Source organism: Podarcis muralis, chromosome 8 (assembly GCF_964188315.1).
Source record: "Podarcis muralis chromosome 8, rPodMur119.hap1.1, whole genome shotgun sequence".
NCBI classification, from domain to species: domain Eukaryota; kingdom Metazoa; phylum Chordata; class Lepidosauria; order Squamata; family Lacertidae; genus Podarcis; species Podarcis muralis.
This window is the reverse complement of record NC_135662.1, coordinates 89,587,516-89,600,043: the sequence shown is the minus strand read 5'-3', so window position 1 is coordinate 89,600,043 and position 12,528 is coordinate 89,587,516. Positions and strand designations below refer to the sequence as shown.

The 12,528-nt window shown below is 42.6% G+C and overlaps 1 protein-coding gene across 11 annotated transcripts in view; it reads right to left on the bottom strand.

The window, feature by feature from the left end:
* Positions 1–12,528, bottom strand: part of KIZ (kizuna centrosomal protein) — a 62,129-nt gene that overhangs the window by 47,895 nt on the left and 1,706 nt on the right. For 6 of the 11 annotated variants that reach the window (XM_028738364.2, XM_028738370.2, XM_028738371.2 and 3 more), the window contains exons 2-3: positions 4,724–4,786; positions 1,117–1,279 (exon numbers count right to left, since the gene is read on the bottom strand). The exons of 1 other annotated variant lie outside the window; for it this stretch is intronic. In XM_028738364.2, the coding sequence (XP_028594197.2) occupies positions 1,117–1,279; positions 4,724–4,786 (226 nt within the window). Of the gene's footprint in view, positions 1–203; positions 287–1,116; positions 1,280–4,723; positions 4,787–10,460; positions 10,497–12,528 lie in introns of those variants that run through there. 4 more of the 11 variants (XM_028738367.2, XM_028738368.2, XM_028738365.2 and 1 more) reach the window with 4 other exon arrangements.

Here is a 12,528-nt window from a genome sequence, read left to right as displayed (position 1 = left end):
TCATAAATTAAGATTCAGGCTGTGATCCAGCCAAACCTAAGTATGCTCTACTGATTTCATTGAGGAAAGGTAAAACATATAGTTTTCCACTGCAATCAGATTGTAATAAATATACAGTAGGCAGTGAAACAAATATTAAACATATATATTAAGCATTCTGAACAGAATTCTCAAAACATTACTTATTTACCCTGGCAGTTTACCTGAGTAAAGTTTTAATGTAGTTGAAACATTTTATCTATTTACTGTTGTATTTGTCTGATGATAAACTGCACCAATATGAAATCTGAAGTAAATGAAAGGCATGTTTTAAAATGTGAAACCTTTACGTATGACACTTCATTCAATTCAAAATACAAATGAACTGACAATGCATTTGAACACATTGCAATATTACTGTATTATCTTGTAATTCATTTTGTAACATTTGTTGTTATACTATCTTTGTAGTCTACCATGGATACACAACTCATATGTCACAAGAGTTCTGTGTTCCAGGTGGCATATATGGAAAAAGCTAGTATTGTACAGATTGTATGGCAAAAAGAAAATAATGGTAACTCTGATATCAAAATAAATCCCAACAAAAAGTGAGTGCTGATGGAAGAGAAACCAAAATGGAATGGTAACGTGGTTAACTCCAAAACAGCACAGTTCAATCTGTCAAACAAGCTTCTCTTAAAGACCACAACAGAGTCAGCATCCACTGCAGCTACTCCAGAATGCTTCAATAGCCAGTAAAAATAAAAATCACATACTACTCAAGAAAAAGCAACATCATAAGAAATTGTAATAAAATGCTGGGAGGTGTTTCCTCTACTCTTTTGGATCCAGTTACATGGGTCAGGGAACCAAAACACCATATATTTAGCAAATAGGAACATGAGCACAGAGCCTCAATAGTATATAAAGAGTATTCAAGGTTCTCTGTGCCCTCAACCCTCCCTCATTTCCACTTTGGTTCACCGCTTTACTTATACAGCAGGTCTGCATTTTTCACACAGCAAGCAATTTATTCTAAAAAAGGTTTTAGGGCTGATTTATATCAAAGTGTGGGTACACCCAATCTGTTTTCATCAAAATCATTTATAGTTATTAAAGTACAGTATATAATACCTTCAGCCTCTGAAGGCACTCTGATCTTGAAGCAAACTTCTGAATTTGAGCTTCAATGCAATCAAATTCCTTCAACAAGTCTTGGTTTCGGAGCAAAGACTTTTTCTGACGCTCACATATTTCTTCTAGGTATTTTTTTAACTTCCTGTATTTCATTTTAGTTCTACACAAGGAATGGGAAACAAAAAGAGAAACAGTTCCATGTTGTGTATATGAGCTTATTCTTGGAAGAGAAATATTTACCTAGGATTCTAACAGGAATCCTGCCAAAAGCCATCATTCATAGAAAAATCCACGAGGGAAGAATTCCAATACGATATTTACATTTTGTTCCTTTTCATTTTAAACACTCATATCAATTTCCTCAACAAAATGTCCAAAGCTACAATTATGAAATTAAAGTTCCTATTTTAAAAGTAAGGGACTGATCCAGAGGATCCAGAGGATTTATTGTCAGGGAAGAGAAAGGGCTCAGTACAACCCTTTCCGTTCCATTCCCCTTTCCCTTCCATGTACTCATGTGCATGGGAAGTGCAAGCTGCCTTTACAGAGACTGAGAGATCCATGTATGCCTTCCATAGCCCCATGTAGTCCTCCATCTCTGAGCCATTCAAATTCTGCTGCTCCAGGAAACAAGTACAGTGGTACCTCGGGTTAAGAACATTCTGGAAGTCCGTTCTTAAACCAAGGCGTGCTTTCCCATAGAAAGTAATGGAAAACGGATTAATCCGTTCCAGACAATGAAAAGCAACCCCTAAAACAGCAAGTAGACATGAAATTTACTATCTAACAAGGCCATTGATTCATAAAATGAAAGCAATAGACCAGGCTGCAATCTACTACCCAGTATAAAAACCCCTACTGCAGCAGTGGCGCCAGCATCCTGCCCACGCCGTCCTGTGCCCTGTGAGGGAATGCCATGGCAGTCACTTCTGGGGCCGAGCCGCTTGGCATTGCTCTGGGGCCTGGAGCAGCGGCTGCGAGGGCGACAGCCGGTACTGGGGGAGGGGTGGTTGCTGCAGCAGCACAGCCTTCGATGCTGCTGTGATGGTGGCAGCAGAGGGACAAGATGCCAACGTCCCCCTTCTGTGCTTCATTGCCGGGGAGCAGCAGCGACATCCCTGCTCGGCATGGCAGGGCAGCGTTCCCCTTCTCCGCTTCAACCCTTAGACCAGATCCTTGAGGAATGGCATCTTGTTCTGGAGGACAGCACCTCCAGGAAGGGCTGGGGGGGGGGGGAGAGGGAGCCCATTCCTTGCCTGAAACCCCGGGGAGCCACTGCCGGTCCACGTCGGCAACAGTGAGCTCGGTGGAGCCGCCAGGCCGACTCATGAGGAGGTCCCTAAAGGCAGCACACCTCGGGGGAGAAGGAGGCCCAAGGCGAACCGATAATCTCCACTCCCCGGGGAGGGAGGTGTGTGCAAAGCAAAAGGAAACTCAACCCGGATCAGGCTCACCACCACGGACTCCCCTCCCTTCACCCTCCCGTCTCTATCTGCCGTGGGATCCTAAGGACAAGTGACCCCCTCCCGCCTCGCCCGAATAATCACCCTGGCCGCTGCGTGTCCCTCTCCAAGTCCCAACAGGGGTCTCTCCAAAGCACGCTTTGGCGCACAGCAGCTGGCGTCTCTTGTGCGTCTCTCTCTCCCTCTGTCTTCCCCGGCGCTGGGTCCCTCTGCTGCCGCCATACTGCAGCATCAACGTCCCCCTTCTCCGCTTCTGGGTGACGCTGCCATGGCCGGCGCTGAGTGACAGAAGGCCATGCCGACAAAACAGAAGTGCACCCCCAGACGGAGTACGTTCATATACCAAAAAATTAAAATTTTTAAAAAATACACCACCTGGAACATTCATTTCCAGGTTTGAAGTGTTCATAATCCAGAAAGTTCGTTAACGAGGCTGTTCGTAACCCGAGATACCACTGTACCTTGTGGGAGCACACCCACAAATGAACTACACTGAGATCCTAATATTTGTTAATGGTGTTTCAAATCACTCTTTAATTCAAATCAATTAAAGTGAAGATCCACCCTCACCGGGGCGCATACAAAACTATTCCTCCCAAGACCACTTTATCCCTGGGGTAATCTGTCAGCGGCAGCATACCCAAAAAGTGGGTGGGGCAGAGCCAGCTCTCTCCCTGTCCCTCCAGTTTGCATGACACTGTAAGCCACACAACAGTGTGGGCTCCCAGAGAGCAGCTTGCAGCTCTTTTGCTCCTCAGTCCTTTCTGCTTCTGTACTTCCAAGGTCTGAAACCAGGCTCATGGTTAAATTGTCTTGGCTACAGCTTGTAGCTGGTGTATATACACACATATATGTTCAGGGTGTTTTTTTCAGACGAAACTCAGCAAAAACCCAGTTCCGACACCTCTCATGTGGGTGCCATTGCCATTATAAGAGAACAAGGGAGGCGTTCATGATGAGTTCCGGCATCTCATTTTCTAGAAAAATAGCACTGTATATACTGAACCCAGGTATCACAGCAAATCAATTTGCCCTTCCCCCCAAACTTGCCCTTTCCAGATCCTCTGGCTTCAATTAAGTTATTCCTTTTTGTGCATATTTTATTCCTCCTTCAGTAATTCACAAAATCACTGCAGCAACAATTCTATCAATCCCTTTTCTCTCTCTCTCTCTCTATGTATTCATTCCAAGGAGGGAAGTGAGGGAACTGGGCAGCTGGCTGTCATTCACCATGAAAGGAAGATGGGCAGGCCGTGGGGTATGGGCAGGGACCAGGCTGGGTTTTCTTCTGCTGCCTCTAGCGAAGTGAGGTTCCTCTGGCACTTCCAGCATTAGAGCAGAACAAGCAGAGGCAAAAGGGAAGGCAGAACAGGGAAATGCCAGCCAGAGGGCCCCAATGCGAAAAGCAAGAGGATGCAGTATCAACCTTTGCTGACAGATGCCAATCAGCATTGTTATGTGAATATTAATTTTAACCAATTATAAAGTTTTTCAAATATAAAATTATAATAAATTAGAATTTCCAAAAATTGTAATAACAAGAATTAATTGAGAATCAACCAAGTTTTACTTGTATAAACCACTTCACAAGCTGAAGTCATCAGAAATTGAGGGAAAAAATACAAGCTCTAAAAGCAATAAAACCATTTCTACAAACTAAAAGCAATAAAATCATTTCTACAGACGTACAATTAATATTCCATAAATGACTGAGTCACACTTCAGGAAAAGTTTGCTTAAACAAAAACATCTTAGGTACCCACCCAGACATCATGAAGCTATGTGCATGCCTTATTTCAGTTGGTAACTGATTACAGAGGGCTAGAGCTACAACACTAAAACTCTGGTTTCTGGTACAAACTAAATGCACATCTGGTGCATGTGGTACTCTCAGCAGAGCCCCATCTGAAGAGTGCAGTTGCCAGGTAGAGATATATGGGGGGAAAGAGGTAACCTGGTCCCAAGCTGATTTTAAATACTAAAAGCACAATCTTGAATGGGCCTGGTAGTACTTACTGGCAGCCAGTGCAGCTCCCTCAGCAGAGGCATGATATCGTGTCAATACTATGTAGTCACAGATCCATTAAAATAAATTATCAATAAAAAATAAAACAATGCAAAATCTGCTTAAGCAGACTTACGTGCGGGTATCACATGTGGTGTATTCAAGCATTTTTCTTTCCAACTCCAACCTCTTTGTTTCACTAAAAGTACAGAGTGATGAAGTTATTGTACAAATGGTACACTACAAATCACTTTGCAGTAAAGAAAGGAAGATATTTTACAGGTTTCAGAAGAGCTAGACACCCAAGGAACATTATTTTTTCACTGTGAATTCCAAGCCATCAAGAATCATTATCATTATTAATCAAACTGCTTTGATCCTAATCTATCTGAGGTAACAGCTATCACTGGAACAACTTGCCTCTTCTGGAGGTAGATACAGGATTACTAACTCTTGGAAAGCACACCTTGAAATGATGTAGGAAATCAGTCATTTGTAACATTTGGCCACATGGTAGGAGGAATAACATCATCTACTGCTTACAAGGATGCAGAAACAGACATATGGTTAAAGTACTCTCTACTACATGGCTAAGACAACTGGCTTCCCATGCATGTACCACACATAGGATTCTAACAGAGCCTCCATCCTATTCTCCTCCTCTTACAAAATATCTTTAACACACTGAGAGTAGATACTATGCCACTAACAATGTGGCATAGTGGTAAAAGTGCTTGACTAGAACCTGGGAGACCAAGGTTCAAATCCCCACCTAGCCACAAAGGTTCACTTTGGGCCAGTCACCATCTCTGAGCCTTGCATCCCTGACAGGGTTGTTGTGAGGATGAAATTGGGAGGGGAGAGAATTATGTAGTCCACCTTGACCTCCTTGGAGGAGCAGTAGGATATAAATAAATGTTAACAACAACAACAACAGCAGCAGCAGCAGTAAATCTGGGTTCATTCATGTTAATGCTGTAATTGTATTGTATTGTTAATGCTGTTAATTGTAATCTCCTTTGAGCTTCAGAAAAGTAGAATGTAAATTGACAACATTAAAAATACTAAGAAATAAATTAAAAACATGTTGAGGGTGTCCCCCCATCTGCTGTCATGGTTAATAGCAGTAAATATACACTTATCAAATAAAACCCACCTCAACACTTATCTTAGGACAAACACTTTTAAACAAGTATTTCACTGTTCTTAGATGTGAAGATTGGCACTATTAGATTCCTGACAACCTTATAGAACACAGCTTTCTATAAGCCTGAAAAATCTACCTCCCTTGAAGGTTTCTGTGAAGCAATTGGTTCAATTGCTTCTTTAATCTTTTATATGGATGTATTTTCTTCGATATATTCAACAATGGTGCTGTCAGCATATTTAAAGGTGACCCTTCCCCAAACATCTCAAAGAAATCATACAGTAGTCTATTACGTAGACCAATTCTGCCCATAAATTATATCCAATATGTAGGAACAGCATCACTCCAAAAAAACCCTGCATTGGCAAACTATAACGTTATGTTAGTGGAAAAATACTAAACCCATCTAGTAAGACCCTTGCCCCAATTAGAAGCCACTGGTAAGATAACTTTTATATCATCAAGACAGCCAGCAAAAGAGGAAAACTGGGGAGAGTTTGGAGCATCATTAGGGATAAACAGGCCATTGCTAGAATCCTAGTTCAATCAGTGATCCTGCTGTCCCCTCCCAACACAGGTGCAATGTTATACCTGCAAAAGAGATGACATAAGTTTAAGTATTCTCATTAGAGTAAATGCAGAATCCTGAATTACCTCCCACCCTTCCTCTTTGCCACCATAGCTACAAAAGGTAGGATTTCAACGAACCCTGCAGCCAATCACAGCACACCACAAGGTTATAAAACCACCCATGGAACAAAGGCACACAACATAGAGCTACAAATCTCTGCTCCCATATCTAGTGTGCTATGAGCACATAGTGAGGGCTCTGATGATGGGAACTTCAGTGATGTGGCTTTTTGCACGCTCAACAGCTAGGGAGAACAAAAAGAAAGGACGGGAAGATTAATTTAAAAAACCTACCACCCAGTTTCACATCTCCCATTCTTAGGTATCTGGGATCATGCAGTCATGTTGCCATGGCAGCTGGGATGCAAACCCATCTTCTCTCATGAGAAGCCAAGAAACTCTCGTGAGATTGTACTGGTTGCAGCATTATATATGGCAAGTGTGGGCAGGATGCTAAGGAGGCGGCTTAGGTCCCAATGCTGGGAGATAAGACTGAGCAGGAGGAAGAAATGACATGTTAACCTTCTCTTCTCCATTTCTGAGGCCAAGGGAAGAAAACTCCCAGAGGATAGTCACTATTTAACTCATTTATCTATATTTAAAAGGGTATGTTAAACATGACAATTCCATAACTTTACAACCATTCCTCAGGAATGATTATATAATGCACATGAACATATTTAGAGAGACAGTATTTATAAATTCTAAAATAAATCCAAACCAAATGTCAACTTCTTCCTCATTGACTGTGCAGGTCAAACAAAAACCAAAGATAAAATTCTTATATAATCTCAGACTGCAAGTGAAAGCACAAACGAAACTAAAATGGTGATCAGTTTTGATTTTACTTGCAGCAAACACAAGGACTCTGGAATAGCCTACTCTGGGTCAATGTTGGGATTATACACACATGAAGACAATGGCTGCCTGAAGTACCCTGCATGAAAGGCACAGAAAGGAAGAGCTCCCAAAGTGGGAGACTCGGAGAAGAAAAGGAAGCTCCTAGGTGAGAGCTGGCAAGGTCTATCTCCTCCTGTGTGAGACAAGGGTTAAGGTCTACCTTGGAGAGGGAACTTTTCATTTTTTCCCCCTCTTTCTTTCTTTTCATTTAGTTTGTTTCTTGTATTGTATTATGAAAATGCTTAAGTATTTTTTGTATGAGTAAATATTACAGACGGTATGTAGAAATATTTAATGGCATGTCAAAAGTTTCCTGGGTATTTTTTTAAAAACAGCAAAATAAACATGCTAAATCAGATCAATCTCCACGCTTCAGAAAACGTTCCAATGGAAACTGAAAGTTTTTCATCACAAATTAGCCTAATTTGTGAAGGAACTTTTTCCAGAAAACTCACATCTGTACATTCTGGGCCAACTGTAGCTTCTGAAGATACTTCAAAAGGTAGCTCCATATATACAACTCTTTCTTCACTAAGATTAGGCTGGCACCACCTGTAATGGATTTTAGGCACCAGCGGGTGGCACTGTGGGTTAAACCACAGAGCCTAGGACTTGCCGATCAGAAGGTCGGCGGTTTGAATCCCCGCTACGGGGTGAGCTCCCGTTGTTCGGTCCCTGCTCCTGCCAACCTAGCAGTTCGAAAGCATGTCAAAGTGCAAGTAGATAAATAGGTACCGCTCTGGCGGAAAGGTAAACGGTGTTTCCGTGCGCTGCTCTGGTTCGCCAGAAGCGGCTTAGTCCTGCTGGCCACAGGACCCGGAAGCTGTACGCCAGCTCCCTCGGCCAATAAAGCGAGATGAGCGCTGCAACCCCAGAGTTGTCCGCAAGGAGTCCCTTTACCTTTAAGCCTTCTCTTGAAGCTGTCCCATATATTACTCCTCTGGATTTATGCAAACATAAATGTAGTATGTTTTCTGTATTTATTTGTTTTATTTTGTATTAGTTTCACATTTTCTATACCAGATATATTTATACGGTTGTGCAGCATAAAAAGATGAATGAGTAAAGAAATAAAGCATATTACTGTAATCCAATCTTGTAACTAAAGCCACGTGTTACCATAGCCAGGTCTGATTTCCTCAGGAATTAGCCCAGCGGTGTTCCAATCTAAACTGGACAAAGCCACCCCATCATTCAGATATAAAGCTCCTAAACTACAAAGCTGATTTTTCAAGGGGAATAAAATTCCATCCAAAACTGGATCTCGATTCCAGAGTTCCCCTCCCACCTGAGGAGGAACATATCTCTCACATGTGGATTCAGCTTTCCAGCCTACTATCATCTCCAGACACTGGTTCAGAACCCCAAAAGTTTCCTAAGTATAAGAGCAGCTTGTCATGTTGATCACAGCATACTTCAAACCTTGACTGACCTCTCCACGTTTATGTTTATGTTAAGTAACACGGGGAGAGACTCAATCCAAGCGACACCATACACCAACAGCTTACTCTCCTTCTATTCCAGTAGCTTATTCTCTTTTTATTCCACCCCAACTAATCAACTCAGCATTAAGAAGCATAAATTGGAAGCAGTGAGAAGACAAAGATAACTGGCCTCTTAGCAGATACTGGTAATCAACAAATGAAGAGGGTTGTGGGGTGGCTGGGCTGAAAGGGGCAGGGCAAGATGAAACATACCCTGTGGCATGAATGGATTGAACAGTTATATCAGCTTATTTATCAAATTGGTCAAGGTGCCAGTCAGACTGACTAGAAGCCAGTCTGCAGTATTTCAGATACATGGCCATGAGTGTATGGCCACACCATACATCCATACCATACCATACCAAACCAATCACCTTTAAAGCACATAGTTCCCTTCCACAGAATCATGGGAACTGTAAGTTGTTAAGAATGCTGGGAATTGTAGCTCAGGATTTGGGGGGGGCAGGGGGTGGAGCTATGTGCTTTAAATGTATGGTGTCAATATGACTTAAGTCGTATTGCCACTGAGCACAAACAGGAAAAAGAGACACTGTCCCTAACAGCAACTAATAAACAAAAAAAGTAAGTAAAGGCTATATTATAAGTTACCCATATAACTATATTTAAAACATTAATAACATATTTCAAAATCACCAAAACAATAAATGCAAGTTGTACAAAGACTCTCTGTTCAAGAGCTAAAATTTCAAAAGCCAATAGTTTTCTAAGCCTACTGCTGTTAAAAGCCCTCAACATTGGCATCACTATAGACTAAAATCCAAATTGCCAAAAGCATTCTGACCTTATGGCATTCTCCAGTGGCCTGGATGCAAATTATAGCAATCTGACTCCTCCAGCATTCTCAAAGGGTTCAGGTTTGCAGTCATTCACAATGGCACTTAGATAAGAAGCTTTATAAAGGATATATGTAAAACTTTATACCGCAGATCTTTTTATCTTTGAACTCTCTAGATACACATGGATCTGGCAGCCCCTATTCAGGTAATCTTAATTTGTGTCTGTAGCAAGACGGAGGGTCCACATGTTGAACAGGAAGGTCTGCGACTGAGTGGGGCGGGGTGGGGTAAGCAAGTTGGGCTGAAGGCAATTGCAATGCTCCCCACAATCAGGAACCCTGCAATTGCCTCTCTGCCCCTGCACAAATTTAAGAATACATGAACAGGACTACAATTTATGTGATTAAGTGTACATTCTTGAAATCTCCATCTTTCACATTTATACCACCTTTGTATACTTTCTTGTTAACTGTAAGATGATCTATTAGTAAATATTACTGTCAATTGGTAATAAGTTTAAGAAATTATTCATTTTAAAACTTTACCTTTCAAAAGGAGAGTCTATGGACAACTTTTTTGCTATTTAGAAGTATCATTTGATTTAAATAAATGTATATATGTATGCATGGATATTGTATCATAATGCTGTAGTCCAGATGTATTTTTCACATCTGCTGCTGGGCATGTATAAGCTCTCAATGACATTCCACAAACATTAGCCCTGACTGGCACAGCAGGACTGTAGGATCAGTCTGTCAATCACAAAGTGAAGAATACAGAGACCCATAATTTTTAACCTGATTGTTGATCTCTCCTACTTCAAGAGTGGAATTTCCATCTCCCAGTAATAGGCAAGAAATTACATTATTACATTGCTCAATGAAAGCATTTTAATTTTCCTTATGAGTAACCTACCTGCTTTATCTCCCCATTCATGGTGCCTGTTTGACCCTGTTAAGAATAAATTCAGTCACAGTTGATATGCATTTGCTATATTCCCATTTGCTGCAATGACAGAATGAAGTGAATCTCTTCTGACTCCCCCCCCCTTATTTTCTAATTAATTTTTAAACATACTGTACTCTTATATGAAATAAGTTTCATATGCAGTAATGTATACGCTCAAGTGCTCATCCTCCATGCACTTAACTGCTAGTCACCTTGAGGCAGACCTAGCTAAGTTTGGACACGTGCCCATAGAATCTGTGTGAATGGGTCAATCTGAGCTTAGCCCCAAAGAGAGGGAAGGATATGGGTGGTTCAAGTCTCACTAATGTCTTCCTGGGAAAGGAAGGGGCATGGAAGTAGGAACAATGCAACCACTTCAGTAAGACTTGAACGTGCCCAGGATGGATGGTATAAAATATATACCAGTAGTTGGATGGTATAAGATTACCCAGGAACACTGAGGAGTTTATTCTGGTGAGTATGGTATCTCCTGGATGTTGCTGATGGAAATTTGGAGCATGTTTAACAAGAGATTTAGAAATCTTTTGCCTACTCAGAAGAAAGCTCCAGGTAAACTGGCAACCAAGTCTAGATGCAAGTTTAAAACCGTCCCTTTAACAGAATTTTCTTGCAGTTTTTACTGTTATTGACAGTGGCAGTGACTTCAATACAAGAGCATTATTTAAGAATAGGATATTAAGAGCCTCAATATTCCATAACTGTATCTATCCACTTAGATATTAATATTCAACCTTCTTTGACATGAATCTGACGACCTATGTCAACAAACAGGAATCATCAAAATGGTTAAGAAAAAATTGTATTACTATATTTTTAAACACATGTGCCAATATCATGCCAGTTCAATAATTACACTTCAGCCAGCTGCACTATTGTAGTGAGGGGGTCAGACCGCCTCAGCGGCATTGAGGGGGGGCACTGGATGAACCGGACTTGAAGCTCCCTCACACAGCCCCAACCAGCTGACCTCCAGTCTTTTCATCTGAGGAGAGTTGCTACTCCCCCTCCACCAGAGTGACTGAAGCCACTCAGGCAGTGGCGGCAGCAGCGCACTCCTTTCCTGCCTGGCTCTGCCATCTGCGTCACAGCTCCTGCTCATTTTGCTGCAAGAAGTCATGGTCCTTGGCTTGAAAAAGCTCCATTCTGGGGCAAGTAGGAAAGCATGCTGAGGGAGGTGGTGCAGGTGAGTGAGGGGAGCAGTGGCGTAGCGTGGGTTGTCAGCACCCGGGGCAAGGCAAGTAATTTGCGCCCCCTAACCCGTGGATTTGCGCCCCCTAACCTGTGGATTTGCCCTAACCCCAGATGTTGCGCCCGGTGCGGCCGGCCCCCCCTGCACCCCCCACGCTACGCCACTGGAGGGGAGGGCTGTGAGGGGCAGGGGCTGCGCCTTGCTTCAGCCTGCCACCAGGTTTACAGGGCACGGCCAAAGGATCTGCTTCGCTTTCCATGCCACGACCACAAACGTTGAGCGAGCCCTTCAGGTGGCGGCTAAATTCCAAGAAGAGTGATGGAAGCACATGCACACCCAGCGCAACACATCCGCCGCCTCAGGCAGTGCCTGTCTCCTTCGGCTGTTGCCACCCCTGTCAGGGCTCCACAAAAGCTGGGCAGGTTCCGGCAAACAAGAGGGAGAGGGAGAGCACCCCTAGGTATGTGACTCCTGCCACCAGGCCCTTCTTTGAAGTTGTTTCATCCTGGAGATAAGCTGCAAGCTGAGAGGCTGCGGCAACAGAGACAGCCATCCAGGCTCCTCCAGAAAAATAAACGAAAGGAAGGTGGCAGGGATATACATGCAGAGAGAGAGGGGGAGACACCAGCAATATGCTGTAGAATGCTATCCATTATATTTTATCTGCACAATTAGAATGAATTTCAGGAACCAAAAGGTTTTATAGAAAAATACACCTTTTGAGCTGTCTGGCCCAAAATGGCAGCTAGGTATTCCATTTTTGCAACTATAACCTTGGTTTAAGGAGCCATTTGGTGCCTAGCTCATATACCTGAGTTTCTAACA